Genomic DNA, 18,117 nt, shown 5'->3' with positions numbered 1-18,117 from the left:
TTTCAACCTAGACAGCAGCTTTGTTCAGTCCCTCCCTCCGGAAAGCTGCCCCTAGTCAGATAGTGGTTTAGAGGTACTGGGAAAAGCAGCCAGGTACTCAGGGAAATGTTCTGAGGAGCAACTCAGGCATCAGCAAAACACTTTTGAAAAGAGCTTGGTAAATGTTCTATAAAGGCTTCTCTTGCCTAGCCGCAGTCCTAAGACAATAGAGTCCAGAGCGAAAGAGGGATTAGGGAGGTGTCAGTTCATCTCACTAACCTTACGGGAATAAAACCGTGAAGAGGGGCTCAGGGGCAGCCTGGCCAGACAGCACAGGAGGGCCTCAAACGCTTCCCCCTGAAATCAGCAAGGAGCGGAGTGGATTTTCAGATGCATGCAGCACCCAGAGCTCTCATTGACTTCATGTGGTGGTGTAGGCACTCAGCACCTGGAAAAAGGTCAGCCTCTGGCCTTTGAGCCAACGATGGACCAAAACCTGCATAACTCACAAGGGCACCACAAACCATCTCCAGCCACAAGAACCAAGGAGGCAGATCCTTAGCAGGTGTAAATTACTGTTGTGCCACAGGGGCCAGAGGTGGGCCAATTTCCACCCACCTTCACAGAGTCTGTCCAGTTCTGCCTTGCTGCATGCCCCACACCGGGAGCAGAGGCAAGCTGCCTGAGCCGGGGGTGGATGCGTTTCTAGTAGTACACTGCAGGGGAAGGTCTGTTCCTGACCAGCTTCTAACTGGCAGGGAGGGGATGAACACAACCACACCCAGGTGTTATTCTAATTATTTTATTCCAAAGTCCTGGGGTTTGTGACCTTCCAATGCTGGACAGCCAGTGGGGGAAAGGCTGCTCTCTGGGCTCCTGGCCCCAGCTCCATGCCAGGCCTACCAGCTCTCGTGCACAGAACTCGGTGGCTAGGTCGCCAGGCTCCCTGGTCCAACGTTAAGGCAGCGCTCTGGGTTTCTGCACCAGTAATGCAGTGAAAGGATGAGGCAAATGGGAAGAGGTGGGTGCGGACTTGGGCCCCTGGCACGCTGAAGCCCCCAAGGGGAGAGAAAAATCACAGCTGTCTGATTGATAAAATCTGAGATAAGTCAAATATTTTTATCAACACTTGCTATGATTCATGGGATTTTTCTAAGAGCCTGGGTGAGGGTTAGATACCAATGGGCCCATTAAAAACCAGGGGCTGTATTCTCTTCTGTCTTACATCCCATGTCAAGCCACTGGGACAAATTGTGTTCAGTGGCCTCAGTGTAAATCCAGAATAAATCCACTGAGGTCAGTGGGGTAATTTCCCATTTATTCCAGGGTAACTAAGAATTTGTCCCATCGAACCCCACTGGGATGCATGGGTCATAAATATCTAGTGCTAGATTCTGCCTTTACTTAAGTTTCACTGGTGAGGTGGGAGGAGTAAGGGCTCTTCTGTTTGCATCCTAAGGCCAACTTTTGCCTTTTTGGACAGAAGAGCAATAAAAATGGCAATGTTACGGCCAAACAAAAGACAGCATGAATACACGCTTCCTTTTTGAGCATACACAATCAAAAAGACAGCATGGGTACACACTCCATTTGAATGAACACACACACACACACACACACACACACCCCTACCTGTCCCGAAGTGCTGCTCCAGAGAGCTCTTTCCTCATTAAAAGAAAATCCTGGCAGGGTTTTGCAATACTACCTATCTGTAGTGTTCTCCAATACTCACATACATCTTGAATGGAAATCACATGCTCAGGGTTTAACTGATGGCCATATTTGGGGTCGGGAAGGAATTTTCCTCCAGGGCAGATTGGCAAAGGCCCTGGAGGTTTTTCACCTTCCTCTGCAGCATGGGGCACAGGTCAGTTGCTGGAGGATTCTCTGCAGCTTGAGGTCTTCAAACCACAATTTGAGGACTTCAATAACTCAGACATGGGTTAGGGGTTTGTTATAGAAGTGGATGGGTGAGATTCTGTGGCCTGCATTGTGCAGGAGGTCAGACTAGATGATCATAATGGTCCCTTCCGACCTTAAAGTCTATGAGTCTATGAGTAATTGTTTGGGAAAATGTCCCATATTCGGATACACATTCCTTTGGCAGTTTCCTGTTTAAAAAAAAGAGGGGAGGGGAGATAAATTGACATTGGCATATCAAGGCAATTTCTTAGAAGAGCTGAGAAATAATGGGCCCATAAGCATGACCAGAAAAGTCTTTTTTATGGTTAGGGATGACATGACACCTTAATCAGTTACACTGTCTCCTCCAGGACTCTGTACACAGGGAGTGGGACCAGATTAGGGTTTCTCTAATCTAGTCCTGTGCTTGTGTTATCCCTTCTGTGTAATAAAATATCTTAGCATAACCATCATCTCAGGACAACATTTAGGTTTGCTGGGTTTCTGGAGGGGCATAGGGGACCCAATGTAAATATTCCTATAACTCACCATTACTGAAAGCCTCGGCACATTGGCAGGCAAACTGGAATTTCACTGGCGTTTGGAATTTGTAATTTTTCTCCATTTCAATGTTTTATTTATATTGGAAACAGAATAAAAAAATCAGCATCACCAACTTTTTTCCATATTAACCCAGCTCAGGTGCAGATTACATCTTGTATTTATTCTCTGAAGAGTCTGTTATGACGCTTCTACAGAAGGAAAGCCTCTTGCATCATTTCAATAGAAAGCAATAAAATGCATACTCTCAACACTTGTTACTGCTGCACAGGTCTTTACTGATTACTTTGTCCGTCCAATAATTTCCTTATGGGATTCTTTTTCCTCTGCATTTTGAGCCAGATCTTTGCTGGTGTAAATCCGCATAGCTCCACTGAAGCCGAAGGAGCCATGCCAATTTACCCCAGTTGAGGATTTCAGCAGCACTCCTGGCTTCATTCCAATAAATGGGAGTTTTGCAGTTAACTTCAATGAGGGCAGGATTTCAGCCCTGGCCTTTGGTAGTTTTCTATTTTAGATTCCAGTAAAGGAAAGTTGAAAGGAAAGAGCCTCCAAATGTGCCCCTTGATGATGACCTGTTCTGTTCATTCCCTCTGAAGCACCTGGCATTGGCCACTGTCAGAGGACAGGACAGAGGGCTAGACCGACCTTTGGTCTGATCCATTATGGCGTTCTTATGTTCACATGGTGGCTCGGAGGCAAAAAGTTGTCAAACAAAGGAAAAGTAGGGGCTGTGGCTCAGATTTTTCCTCTCTGATTTCACGGTCTGTCTGGTAAGCGATTTTGGCCATTGTCCCACCTCACAGATGGCAGCAAGATGCAGAAGGGTGTAACCATCAGCTGATTCCGCAGCTAGCTTCATCTGTTACTAACACCAGTACAGAAGAGAGCAGACCACTGCCCATGAGAATAGGTCAGCAGAACAAGTAGCCGAGAAATAAGTCATCGAGGGGCACAGGCAGCTGCTGCTGCAGCTGATTCCTCGTCTCTGGCTGCCTAGTTAGCCGAGTGCTAGACAGGCCTCAGAGCCATCAGTTCTACCTACTTTTAGGTTTTCTAACCTTAAAACAAAATGTTTTATTTGGCAACCAAGACTCTAAGGAGAGTCCTGGAGCAGCAGCAGGTGGTAGGTCCAGGCATAGTGCAAGCAGGCATCATATAAACACTCCAATACCTGCAGCCCTCTGCTCATCGAGCCCTGGCCCTGCACAAGCGCTTGCCACGCGATCTGCAGCACATCCCAGTTAATGCAGTCCTGGGGCCCCACACATGCTCTTCATAGCTTCCTAGCAGCATGAAGACAGACGGGATCACTAGATTGTCTAGTCTGGCTGCCTGCATGCCACAGGGCCTTACCTTTCCCCCAGCTCCCCTGTAATGAGCCCAATAACTCATGTTTGGCCAAAGCATTTTCCAGGCTTGACGTTGGGAGATGGAGAATCCACCACTTCCCTTGGGAGTTTGTTCCAGTGGTTAACCACCCTCGCTGTTAGAAATGGGGACCTTGCTTCTAACTTCAATTTGTCTGGCTTCAGCTTCCAGCCATTGGTTCTTGTTCTGCCTTTCTCCACTAGACTGAAGAGCCCCTTAGGACCTGGTATTCTCTCTCCAGAAAGGTCCTCAGACGCTGCAATCAAGTCACTTAATCTTTTCTGATCAGCTAAACAGATGGAGCTTTTAAGGTCTCTTGCTCTCAGGCATTTTCTCCAACCATCAAATCATTTTTTGTGCCTCCTGCCTGCACCATTTCCCATTTTTCAACATACTTTAAAAAATGTGGACATCAGCGCTGGATACAGGATTCCAGTATCAGTCTCACTAATACCAGATACAGATGTAAAAGCCTCTCTGCTCCTATTCACTGTCCTTAGAGCCAAGGAACACATTAGCCCTTTTAGCTACAGCTTCACACTGGGAGCAGACTTGGTCTGTCAGTGCCCCTTAATACTTCTGAATGCTCATTCCTGGGACCTTTTATCCAGCATGGACTCTGCTAACTGTGGCTCACCACGGTCTGGCAAGGCTGTGGCGTGATGAGATCGCTGATGATAAAAGCACCACTGTCTCTCTCTGGCAGCCAGTGAACCAGTTTAACAAAATATAACAATGATCCCAGGTTGTCAGGGATTGGCTCTGGGGCCTGTTCCAATCTCTAATATTTGCACAGTCATTGGTGAAAACAGAGGATATCTGTGGTCATCCTGCCTGTGTGTAATTTGACACAAACTTTACAGTTCAAATACCACAGTATCTCCTCTGCGCTGTAATGCCAACCTTTTGGGCTTCAAAACCTTTAATGTCTTTGCAAAGCAGCACTTAGACACAACAAAGTCTGCTAGTTTTTCTTTAGCACAAGCAGAGCGAGGAAAGATGAATTCCTTTGAACAGGGGACTGGGAATCAAGAGTTCTAGCTTATATTCCTGGCACCGTGTGACCCAGAGCCACGTCCCTGTTTTGTGAGGTCGTTTCCCCACCTGTAAAGTGGGTATTATTATAATCGCCTACTTTATATGGTTGGGAGAGGATGCAAGTCCTGAATTCCGGTCTGTAAAAACATGGAGTTCTTTGAATGAAAGGTGCAAGATAGAAGTGAAGGACTCATTAAGACTAATGAACTGCACTTCTTGGAGGGACACTGGGGTTTGTGTAAGTGATCTGTAGGGAAAGCTAAGTTAGGGAAGCCCTGGTTAGTGAAAATGCACTAGAGAAGTCTAATGCCTGCATAGTGAGCATGCAAGTTCATCAGGACAGGGGCTCTTATTTGTTTGTACAGCACCTAGCACAACAGGGCCATGCTCTTGGCTGAAACCTCAAGATGCCATTGTAAATAAAAACAGATGTCATACAGAGGTGTCAGAATTAATTCTTGGCATCTGTCTTTCTCTTGCTTACACACAACCCCACCTGTGAGTGGCACCACTGGAGCACTTCGTGCTAGCCACACCATGAGGTAGTTGGATGGTTTGTCGAAAGGTGCCACATGAGAACCTGACCAGAATTTAGAAGAGACAAAAGAATAGGGAACAGTGCCTAGAGCCACATGGTAGTTTTAAAAATCAATTAAATCTTAAATCAGACCCAACTAATTCATTCTCTGCGTCCTCGCTTATTCAGAGAGTAATGGACAAAGGAACATACTGAATTAAAACTGCTAAATGAGTGAAGCTCTTGTGTGCTAACTGAGCATCGCTGCCATAGTCATAACGTAATGAGGTCAAGTTTAACAATTGCCTGGAAAACCACCAAAATCACCCATCCAAAATGAAACTTGCTGCAATCAGAGAAATGTGCTGATGGAACAACACCAGGCAAACCCGTCCCAACAAACAGAAGTCTAAAGGGCTACAAAAGGGGAGTTTGGGAAAGACAGCAGGAATTAGTGGTGGCTCAGTCCGTATTGTTGTAACTTATATCCTCTTGGATGGCATTGGCCAAAGGTTTTCCAATACAGCCGACTATAGGCCTGGCCAGACTGGGCCTGTGACCCGTGTCGTTCAGTGTCCTGTCTCTGGCATGCCCTGAGCCAAGTGCTTTGGAAGAAGGTACAAGGCAGTTATGGAATACGCTGCCTCTGGGGGAAGTTTCTCCCTAGCGGGTCAGTCCTGCCAGATGAGGGCACGGGCCCCGTCCCTGCACATGGGACAGCAGGGCCGATGAGTAGCGCAGCTCAGAACCCTTCCATAAAATCAAGAAGTTCCAACAAAACAAACCATTTTGCAAAACTGTTTGCGATTTCCCCTCCTCCATTCCCCGACCAGCTGGAGGGGAGCTGGGACCAGCTGAAGTGCAGAAGCAGGCTGGACACTCCTGTTCCACCAGAGCCCTCCGGCGTAATAGCAAGATGGAAGCATTAAGTCACCAGAACAAACTCTTGGGCTGATCAGACCGGAGGTCAGTACCCCAGGGCTAAGGGTTTGCAGTAGTTCATAAAAATTAACCCTTTTGTGGACATCACATGCCCTGCACTGAGCCAGTGAACTTCCAAGTCACTGGGCCAAGGACAATGAGGAGGAGGGGTTCCTTTTAATTACTGGTGTGTACAGCCCTCTCCTTTCTGCCGCCTCCTGTGCTTGAATAAAGTCACCGGTGCTGCATCACAGTCATCTCCATGGTAACCAATTACTGCGATTCAGGGTTGCAAGTGCAGAATGGAGATTTACATGTGCACATAAATCAGGCGAGAGCAAAGAGGGAAGTGGAGCAGAGAGAGTGCAAGGAAGGGAGATAATCTAAACTAGAAATTCTGGCAGGATGATTAACTGTACAAATAACCGGAAGGGAAGGATGTTTGTTTTTCCCCTTGGAAGCACAACCATCTCGGAGGAGAAGCAAGAACGATTAGGGGACTGGAAGTGGTAGCTGGATGCCGTTGAGCAATCAGATGGTTGTAATGAGTTGGGTAGCTACTGCACCCTTAATTCATGGGGGAGGGCATCCAGCTTCCTCAGTAGTTATCTCCCCGCCAGGAAATTACACCCTTTCATTCTGAGAAACCGTGAGACCGAGACCTGAATGGTGCTAAAGCCATGGCACCGTCCCTGGACATGGAGCCAAGAGCAGGGTCCATCTGCTTCCCAAAGGATCAGCGACATGACAAGGATTGAAATGACTGGTTCAATAGAAAGTCAATGCAGAGCTGGTTCGAGTCCCTTGAGAAAATGGGTTCCTGGAGAGGGTCATTCAGGTTTTGCATTCTGGGTTTGGGTCTCTTGCTCAGAAGAGTTGCCCGAGGGATTGTGAGAACACATGACCTGTCCCCTGTCACTTAGTAACAAGGACCATGTGATTTTGCATTACAGATTTCCCTTGCTCTGATGTGGAAACAACACTGAGCTGTAAAACGGGGGGTTGTTTTAAATCTCGGCTGCATCTGAGAACAGCCCTTGGGCTGGGGACTGGCTGGCTCTGGAGAGCGGGATAGGGTAGGAAGCCTTTCGCATTTAGGCCACCAGTTCAAATCCAGCCTGTACCAGGAGTGACGGAAAGTGCCACTGGGCGGCCTATGTGAAATGAGGTTGTTGGGTCTCAGTCTTGTTCCCAGTCGACAATACTCCCTTGGCATTACGATCAACCTGCTCAGCCCTTGCAGCTGAGCGACTAAGACCTGCCTAGGTTAGGCTGTGGGGGTGAGGGATGGGGCATGCTGGCAGGCTTGTGCGCATGGCACTGCTGCTTCCTGCTTTGCCCTGTGCATTAACAAAGGGTTGACTTGTCCAGAACTGTCCATCCAGCACACACTGAACCCTACAGAGCCCCTATTAGCACCATATCGGAGTGCTTCACAGGTATTCAAGTATTCATCTCTAGGAGCTAGTATCCCCAGTTACAGACGGGGAACTGCGGCATTAAGGGACTTGTCCAAGCTCCCAGGGAAGCCTGTGGAGTAGCAAGAACTCAAACCAGGGTCTCCCAAGTCCTAGGCTAGTGATTCATTCATAGATCATAGAATCTCAGGGTTGGAAGGGACCTCAGGAGGTATCTAGTCCAACCCCCTGCTCAAAGCAGGACCAACCCCCAACTAAATCATCCCAGCCAGGGCTTTGTCAAGCCTGACCTTAAAAACCTCTACGGAAGGAGATTCCACCACCTCCCTAGGGAACCCATTCCAGTGCTTCACCACCCTACTAGTGAAACAGTTTTTCCTGATGTCCAACCTAAACCTCCCCCTCTGCAACTTGAGACCATTACTCCTTGTTCTGTCATCTGCTACCACTGAGAACAGTCTAGATCCATCCTCTTTGGAACCCCCTTTCAGGTAGTTGAAAGCAGCTATCAAATCCCCCCTCATTCTTCTCTTCTGCAGGCTAAACAATCTCAGTTCCCTCAGCCTCTCCTCATAAGTCATGTGCTCCAGCCAGGGGCGGCTCTAGGCACCAGCAAAACAAGCTGGTGCACCAGCGGACCCTCTGCAGTCCCAGCCCCTAATCATTTTTGTTGCCCTCCGCTGGACTCTCTCCAATTTATCCACATCCTTCTTGTAGTGTGGGGCCCAAAACTGGACACAGTACTCCAAATGAGGCCTCACCAGTGCTGAGTAGAGGGGAATGATCACATCCCTCGATCTGCTGGAAATGCCCCTACTTATACAGCCCAAAATGCCATTAGCCTTCTTGGCAACAAGGGCACACTGTTGACTCATTCAGCTTTTCGTCCACCGTAACCCCTAGGTCCTTTTCTGCAGAAAAAGATTTGTATTCCAAGGCCAGAAGGGAGCATTGTGACCATCTAGGCTGACCTTCTGTATCACACAGGCCAGAGACCGGCCCCAGGATCATTCCCAGAGCAGATCTCTTAGAACATTCACTCTTGATTTAGTAATTGTCACCAATGGAGAATCCACCACCACCCTTGGTCAATTGTTCCAAAGGTTAATTAACCTCACTGTTAAGGCATACATTTTTATTTCCAGTCCGAATTTGTCTAGCTTCAACTTCCAGCTACTGGATTGAGTTTTACCTTCCTCTGCTAGACTGAAGAGTCCACTATCAAATTTATGTTCTCCATGTACGTACCACTAGACCCATCAAATCACCCCGTAACCTTCTCTTTATTAAGAGAAATAGATGGAGCTCCTTGAGTCTATCACTATAAGGCTTGTTTTCCAATCCTTTAATTATCCTTGTGGCTCTTCTCTGAACCCCTCCAATTTACCAGTATCCTTCTTGAACAGTGGACACCAGAACTGGACACAGGATTCCAGCAGCAGTTGCACCAGTGCCAAACACAGAGGTAAAGTGTGCTCTGACCACTGAACCATCCTTTTGCGCAATAGTCCTGCACACAGCACTGCTTGGGCCATCTTTGGAACAGCTTTGGCACCACCCCTGAATAGGGCACCTGCCAGCTTTGGAAATTAAAAAGGGAAAACTTGCAGGAAAGCAAGCAATTAAGATAGAAAGCCAGCAAGTATTTTCAGGCAAGTCCAATGCCTAAAGATGAAGAATTCCATTGCGAACCAAGAATATTTCATTGAGAGTTGAGACTATTTATTATTCCAACTGTACATTTACATTGTGTTAGTTGCACAAATCACATGATAGTGTTTCTGTTCCCTGACTGGATGACCAACACAGCTGGACACTGACAATTAGAATCATATGCACATTTTTGAGGTTGGCAGTTGAGAAGCTTTCAAAATGAATTCTCCATTGTTATGCTTAATTAGCAAGAAAACTCAGGTCTGCCCAAGTGTTCACACAAAGGGAACAAAACTTTTCAACAGTGATAATTAACTATTGGAACGACTTGCCAGAAAAGGGACAAATGCATCATCTAAAACGGTGGCTCTCAACCTTTCCAGTCTGATTTGTCTTGTGTACCCCCAAGTTTCACCTCCCTTAAAAACTATTTGCTTACAAAAATCAGACAAAATACAAAAGTGTTACAGCCCACTAGTACTCAACAGTGGCTGACTCATTTTAACTGTATAATTATAAAATCAACTGAAATATAAATATTGTGCTTACATTTCAGTGTACAGTATATAGAGCAGTATAAACAAGTCATTGTCTGTATGACATTTTAGTTTGTATGGACTCCACTAGGGCTTTTTATGTAGCCTGTTGTAAAACTAGGCAAATATTCAGATGAGCTGATGTACCCCCCCGGAAGACCTCTACATATCCCCAGGGATACCTCTGGTTGAGAACCAGTGATCTAAAACACACACACCGGTTTATTGGGTAAAATTCTCTGGCCTGTGCTATGCAGGAGGGCAGACTAAGATGATCATGGTCCCTTCTGGCCTTAAATCTATGAAAAAGGGTTCAGAGCCACTCAAACTGAAATTTGCTTTTAGATCTGAATGTTTGCAGGAAAAGTTTTCTGGTATTCACTCTTCTCTAGTAAACTGGGGCAAGTTTATGACTAAGGCCACCATTAGGAATTTATTTCACACGTGGGACCAAGTATCGCTTTCTTCACAATGCTTTTAGGAACCCATTAGCCTTTTTCTTCCAAGAGGAAATGTTATCAGTCACTTCCACTGCAATATGTGTCTGCTGTGAATCAGCTGTCACATGTGCATGTTTATCTATTTCTCTCTCTCTCCACATCTATGCCCCCTTCCTTCCAGCACCACTTAAATTATCCTTCTAGCTTCCTGCCTAGGGTTAAAAAGAGCAACAACTTGTAGCTCAAACGCTTGAGAACAGGAATGAAGCTGGTCTAGCATCTTCCCCTCCTCTGCTGAATGGAATTTTCCTTGGAAACGCCTAAACAGAGCATAAAAGCCAACAAAATTGTCCAGACAGCTTCAAGAGGAAATAATCACTTTTAATCTGGTTCAAAGTTTCAGATTTCAAGGGGAAACGTTACCTTCCCTCCGAGCCTGAGTGGAATGGCTGCTGGATGCAAGTTTCAGGAGAAATAAATTACGTTTGTATTAGGGATCTGAAGCCATTTATCTGCTTCAGAGATGATGTTCCTGGGGCCCAGAGGAGCAATAACCTCCTGGAAGATGAAATCCCTCTTAGGTGCATAATTCCGCTGTGCACAGAAATTGCGCTGTTAGCAGGAACATTGTTTCAAGAAGATCAGCTGTTATTAGATTACAATTTTTGGCTTATTCTTTTCAAAGCTATTTGTTTTTCCAACATGTCATCTCCAAGCAATAAAATACAATGGGCCTGCTGCTCTCTGCTGCACACCAAGGCTTTTATGGGCAAAAGGGAAGAGGTTCAGGAAATAGCATCTGGACAAATGCACGCTCAATCCGTGATTTAATACCCACGGAATCCCTAATCTAATCAGACTAATATAAAATGGAGGTGGCCATAGGGGACCCTACTCAGAACCCATCTTTTTTAGCCACTCAGGCTGGCCAGAAGAGAGCTTTCCCCTCCCTGCTAAACATTTAGAAAAATCAATTACAAAATTCAAGTTGTCAGTGCCAGAATGAAACCAAAATGTACCTAAATTCTGTGCACGGCGTATATTCTTTTGTGCGTGTGTCAATATGCTTGCTTGAGCCTGCACGAGTACAAAGATTGCACGCTTGTGATGCAAAGAGCTATTATTCCAGTTTTAATACAAGGAACATACCAGAAGCAGCCCTTGTCAAGGACACTGGCATAGTCCAGGCATGAGCCTGGTATCTTTGCATCATCCACCTACTTTTGCTGTTATGCAATGTGTGTATGTCTGTGTTCTTGTGCATGCGTGAAGCCACATACCGGCTCTCTCATGGAGCTGCAGGTGTGTTCATTCTTCCCTTATGGCAAAGTCCTATGCAATTGTAAAAAAGGCTAATATCATGCAGAGGTCTGTTAATAGGAGTGTTGTACATAAGACACAGAAAATAATTGTCCTGCTCTACTCAGCACTGCTAAGGCCTCTGCTGGAGTCCTGTGGCCAGTTCTGGGCACTCCACTTTAGGAAAGTTGGGGACAAATGGAGGAGCCCAGAGGAGAGCAACAAACATGATAAAAGGTTTAGAAAACCTGACCTATGAGGAAAGGTTAAAAAACTGGGCTTGTTTAGTCTCTAGCAAAGGCGACTGAGCTGGGACCTGGGAACAACCTTCAAATCAGCTAAGGGCTGTTACAAAGAGGAGAGTGATCAGATCTTCTCCATGTCCACTGAAGGCAGGACAAGAAGCAGTGGGCTTAATCTGCAGCCAGGGAGATTTAGGTTAGATATTGGGGAACACTTTCTAACTCTAAGTTAAGCTCTGGAATAGGCTCCAAGGGAGGTTGTGGAACCCCCATCGCTGGAGATTTTTAAGAGCAGGTTGGACAAACTCCTGTCAGGGATGGTCCAGGTTCACTTGGTCCTGCCTCAGTGATGGGGGCTGAACTTGAGGCCCACTCGTCCCTTCCAGCCTGACATTTCTAGGATTCTAGATAACTGGGTTTGTTAGAAACGACAGAGTCTTTAGAATTTCATAGAAAATGATCTGTTTCTATTTTTAAAAGTTCTATAGAATGTTACAGCTGGGACCGTATCCTCAACTGACTTGTATAGGGTGGTTAAAAGAACCTACAGAAACAGGACTCTTCTATTAGCCTCTATCCCGTGTTCACACAAACCTCCCACGTGTGTGTGCAAGTGCATCCGTATGCACAGGAGGAGCCCAGGCACCCGTATGTGGCTTTCCTTGTCTCCATCATCTCTGGCATGGCCCCCTGGCACCCCAAGCATCACCTCCCCTCCTCCCTGTGGGACAGCAGCCATGAGCACTGCATCCCCCAGCAGCCAGCAAGGCTCAGACCATCTCCACATTGAGCACACAGCCTCACCCCTTCATCATGTGCCACCACTGTTGGGCGTGTGCGGAAGTGACGCAAACAGCCAGACTCCAAATGCAAACACTTACATGGCACTTCCCAGCCTTTCGCTACTGGATCTGCGCCATACCCCTGCAGGGCTGGCAAACACATCGGGACAGATTCTGCTCTCATTTAAACCCCTGAATGGACCCTTGTAATTTCACTGGGCAGTGGAGTTAGGGCAGTACCTAAAACCTGGTGTCTGTTGCATCTGTCAGGCCCAGCAAGCTTTATCACTGACGCACAATATCTTAGTGACTCACAAACACACACCAAATCACTTGCAGATCTGGGATCAACACAGAGACTTTCCCACTTCCTAGCCTCATGCTCATTCTTCCTGGCTGCTGCCTTACATGGCGTCACCTCTCCAGAGAGCTCAGAGATCATACCCTAGCCCCGGCTGTGCTGTCTGCAGAGCCAGCGAACAGGGGCATGGCTGCTATTTTCCTTTGCTTGCCACCCAGTGTCTGTATCGTTCTCTGAGTCTAGCACATTAGAAGAGCAACTAGCCTGACCTATTTCAAACAGAAACTCTACCTTTGTCTAGTGACAGCCATATGTTAATTGTGCCCCTAGGATATATCAACTCCCTAGCTAAGGGATCACCAGCTTTAGTGATGATCAGATATTTCCTCTCTGATGTTTGATAGCCCAGCTCAGAGTTGTCATGCACAAGCCTCCGGAAGATAAATTTGGGGGTTTAATGGGATAAGTGGCTTAATTCACTAGTAATGACTAGTGCCTGGGTTTCACACACAAGGGACGTAACGTGAACCGTGCAGCCTCAGCCCCCCTTTCCAGCCCCCCCCCACAAAATTCAAAGAGTCAGGGGCTGCTAAAAGCAGCTTTAACTCACAGGCACGCCTACACCGTGATTCTAAGACAGGCTTTTCATGTTCATTGCCCCAGCTCTGGGATGTGAAAAGCATCAGGTCAGACTGAAAATGCTCAAGATTTGGTTTGCTAAGGTCAGTGGCCTGCCCAAATTCTAACCCAGATAATGACTGTCTGGGTCCTTAAATCCCCCCTTCTAGCTTCAGCCTGATATTCCTGCTTCACTTTTCAGCCCAGGGCTCTGGTGCAGTATTGTGTGCACATCACACCCGCCCCCACACACACACATCCTGGGGGCTGTAAACCACAAGAGAGCTCCCAGCCCCTTCCCCAGTTGCCTGGCCTGGGTTTAAAACCAAGATTCCAGGAGCCTCCTGCCACAGCACATACGTGAACCCTGACTCATGCAGGAAAGGGCCTTTGCACAGCCCCCTTTTGAGTGCACCAGAGGCAGCGTCTCCTGCTAACCCACTCCCTGTAGCACAGGGGCGCTCAGCCTTTCCAGGCAACTGCACTCCTTTCCCGAGTCTGATTGGTCTTGACTACCCCCAGCTTTCACTACACTTGAAAAACTCCTTGCTTACAAAATCAGCCGTGAGACGACAGAAGTGTCACAGCCCTCTAGTACTGAGCAGTGGCTGCCTTTCTCATTTTTGTCTTTAATTATAAAATAAATCAATCATAATAGAAACCTTGTACTTACATTTCAGTGCATGGTATCTAGAGCAGTACAAACAAGTCATTGTCTGACATTTCAGTTCGTACTGACTCCACTAGGGCTTTTCCTTTAGCCTGTAATAAAACTAGGCAAACAGTTAGATGAGTTGATGTGCCCCCAGAGCTCCTCAGCATACCCCCCCCCCCATCCATAGAGAACCACTGCTCTAAGGGGATGGAGGGCTCCAGCACAAGCCCCTTATAGTGATCTGGGGTAAATCCCTAACTCACCACAGCTGGACCAGCCCTGCCCGCTCCTGGCTTACAGCTGTGGCCTTCCCCTACTCAGGAGAGAGAGTTAACCCTCTCCCTGCCAACCCCGGCCCACTCCCCCTCCCTCGCTCTGTCTCTGGGGTTGCTAACCCACCTTGTGACCACTCAGCAAGTGCCAGAATTCCGAGGCCCTGCTCCCCGGAGCTGCGCTCGCTGGCCCTGCATGCTCAGCGGGGTGAGGTGCTGAGCCGAATCCCCCATGCACAGCTGTGACAAGCCAGTGCAAAATGCTGGTCTGGTCTGGCTGCACTGCACCCACTTGGCCCAGGCGTAAGTGAGGACATGAGATGCCAGGCAGGGGAAAAGCAGGCCTGGCCTGTCAGCCACCCCCTTCTGGTGAGGTGCATGAGACGTCTGACAGCCATAGTGCATGAGCTAGCTGAACGGCTGCTATTCCCAGGTGTACCTGCACATGCCTGCTTGACTGAACAGACAGGCTGCAGGCAGCCCAGATTCCCTATCCCTGCTCCCCAGGGTCTGGCAGGTTTCCTTCTAGCTCCTGTAGCAAACACTGTCCGAGCGTGTCCCCTCTGCCCCCCATCCCTGTATGTCTCTCGCTGTCCCCACCTCCAGCGTTCCCGCCCAGGCCCTCAGCATGGCTTCTGCAACCTGCTCTTCTCAGGCCCTCCTGACCCCCCACGCCCTCGAGGCCGATTGAAAATATTGCTGCCAAGATTATTTTAGCCTGTGACTGGGACACTCTTTATGAGCTTCTCCACTGGCTCCCAATTTCCCCCTGCGTCGACTGTCACTTCCAGCCTTTGCCTGCCCATTATTTACAGCGTAGGGTAACCAGAGAGCAAGTGTTATTGATCCAGAGTCACTCTGCTTCAGAAACATGAAATAGCACAGAAACTGCCCCTCTGGCATCATGCTGCCACTCGCACTCCTTTCAGAAGAGGCTTCCACGACACACTGGAGGTTTCTTTAACCCACTGGCAGGGATTCAAAGTCCAGCAGGCTCAATGTTTTCAAAAAGGAAGGTAACACCTGCTTATTGCAGTGCCTGGTCACTGCAGCTGCTACGCTCCCAAGGGCGAATATGGGGCTGTTGTCAGTACCTGGGGGACTTAGATGCTTGTGCTGCACATGGAGGCAGACTTGATCTGACCTGTCTCCCAAAATTCAAACCCAGCCAAAACTTTTGCACACTTTCAGGTAACTTTTCCTACAGTGTTTTTCCCGTTCAAGGGCCTCAGAGGTCCCTCCAGCAGACAGGAATGGGTCTGGATAAGCCTAAATGGCACGAGGAAGTCTCTTTGATTACCAGCTACATTTTACAGAGCCCAGAGCTTACATGGGGTTTAAATACGCAAAGTGCTTATGCAAAGTGAAACTTCTGAAGTTTGGCCATCACAAAGTAACCACCATTGGCATTATAGCTTGCAGTGTTGCTGTAGCCATGTTGGTCCCAAGATATGAGAGAGACAAGGTAGGTGAGGTGCTATCTTTTATTGGACCAACTTTTGCTGGTGGACTGTACAAGCTTTCGAGCTCCACAGAGCGCTTCAGATCTGGGGAAGGTGACCAGCATGTCTGAGTTTAACACAAGCTGGGCAGATTGTTCAGCATAAGGGAGTCACACATGCTGCAGGAGACCCCTTAAGCCAAAGTGGGCAATTAAGAGCTAACAGACTGAAGCGTTACAAAGTGTTGCAATGAGCCATAAAAACCCCGTGTCTCTATGAAGTCCATGGTTTTTTGTGTCTGACTTTCAGTTCCCAGGCTCACCTTGTGAAAGTGTGGGGCAGGTTTCCTTTGCGGACGAGGACTGGGAGGGCAGATATGAAGAGACTGTGTTGTGAAAAGTGTTTGCCCCCCGGTGATAAGCTGTTTTTGTCTTTTAGCATGGGAGTAGAGCTGGTTGAAAATCAGAATTTCTGGCCCCTAGGACATTCCAATATTTCACCAGTCAGGGCATAAAGCAGAACCATCATTCTGTACTGAATGGAAAGCTCCACACATTTCAATCTGGAAATGTCTGAATGTTTTGTTTTGGCTCAGTTCAGCACTGGATGGTAACCTGCTGCACTACTGCAGTCCCGCATGGCACCCATTACCTCTACCATGGCACCTATTACCTCTACTGGCATAGCTCAGGGGTTTGAGCATTAGCCTGTTAAACCCAGGGTTGTGAATTCAATCCTTAAGGGGGCCAGTTAGGAATCTGGAGCAAAAATCAGTACTTGGTCCTGCTAGTGAAGGCAGGTGGCTGGACTCGATGACCTCCTTCCAGTTCTAGGAGATAGGTATCTTTCCAATTAAAGAAAGATCATCTCCCATGATGCACTGCAGTCACGTGACTCCCATGAAACAGCATGGAAACTGTGCACTGAAGAAACATTTTGATAGAAACTTCCCAGCCAAAGTCAAGAACAAGTAGAAAGCAATCCCACGCCTCAGCTAATGGGAAACTGCATTTCAGACCTGGGACGGGGCTCCCCCTGGCACCCATGCACTGAGCTGCTTTCAGAGTGGGCTCAACCCCTGCCCTTTGTACACTGGAATAGGTGGCTAATGGCTCAAGCATTTATCTTTCACTTGCGAAAGCAGCCAACAGGCAGACTCCTGACCCTGCACGGTGCTGGCTCCACAGGCTGCCAGTGCATCACAAACTTTCCCCAGCTCATTTCAGTAGCAGGCTTCCCACAGCTCTTGTGAAGGACCAAGCAGCAGCAGAGCTGCACAGGCGTGGCCGGGGGATTTCCCACACATCCCTGACATGCTGCACCCCTTTTTTAATTGCTTTAGTGGGCAGGGAGAGTCCTAACTATTGGAGGAAGAGTCATCATGCCCCAGTGAATTACAGCAAATCTCTTACTCCGCTGGGAGGGCTGGGATCCTCCAGGCATCTACAGCTCAAAGACAAGGAGACACTGGCAACTTGGAGGAGAGTGTTTCAGTCCATTACAAAGAAAGCTGTGAGTTCCCGAGTGCTCCAGGTCACCCTCTAATGTTCCCAGCAGTAAGAAGATGGGCTACAGAAAGCCAATTACTAGCAACCGTTCCGGCTGCAGAGGAAAATTCAAGGCTAAATGCACATTTGCTGCCACTTTCCTAATGGGGCCTAATCACACAGGCGGCTAATACTTCTCAAGGAAGGGGGGTTAATGCTGGTTCCTGAAATGTACAGCTTGGATTAAATCCTATTTGCACCCAGCATTGGGGATCCCCTCCTCCCCCCCCCACAGATGCACACAGAAAAAGAGACCTCCACCCCTTCCCTCCTCTTTGCCATTCAAATTATTTCCCCTGAAAATCTGATCAGAGACATAGGCCCAGGGCTGGTTCATTATTCACCAGGAGACATTCTCGCTGGGCACAGTGAGATGCAGGGGACCTGATTCTCCGCTCACTCACCCCACTGTAAACTGGGAGTAACCCCACTGAAGGCAAAGGGGTGACACCAGTTCCGCAGCAGTGTGAGAGGACCATCAGCCCAGGGAGGCCAGCTGCTTGGGAGGAGACAGTGCGTTGGGTCAGAGCGGTACAGGAAAACCACGTAAGAATTCTTCCACTCCCAGGCCTTTGCTAAAGCTAGCGGAGCACAAACGCCTCCATCCCAGAGCACCCGACAGC

General features: G+C 47.9%; 1 protein-coding gene across 2 annotated transcripts in view; it reads right to left on the bottom strand.

Moving 5' to 3' along the window:
- Positions 1 to 14,409, bottom strand: part of LOC120375654 (FXYD domain-containing ion transport regulator 6-like) — a 56,254-nt gene extending 41,845 nt beyond the window's left edge. Inside the window, exon 1 of one of the 2 annotated variants that reach the window (XM_039496442.1) lies at positions 14,252 to 14,409. In XM_039496442.1, coding sequence (XP_039352376.1) covers positions 14,252 to 14,291 — 40 coding nt within the window. In that variant the 5' untranslated portion in view covers positions 14,292 to 14,409. The remainder of the gene's footprint in view (positions 1 to 14,251) is intronic. The other variant, XM_039496441.1, reaches the window with a different exon arrangement.
- Positions 14,410 to 18,117: the final 3,708 nt, after the last annotated feature.

This window comes from Mauremys reevesii, linkage group 12, assembly GCF_016161935.1.
Source record: "Mauremys reevesii isolate NIE-2019 linkage group 12, ASM1616193v1, whole genome shotgun sequence".
NCBI lineage: Eukaryota > Metazoa > Chordata > Testudines > Geoemydidae > Mauremys > Mauremys reevesii.
This window is presented reverse-complemented; position numbering and strand designations above follow the sequence as displayed.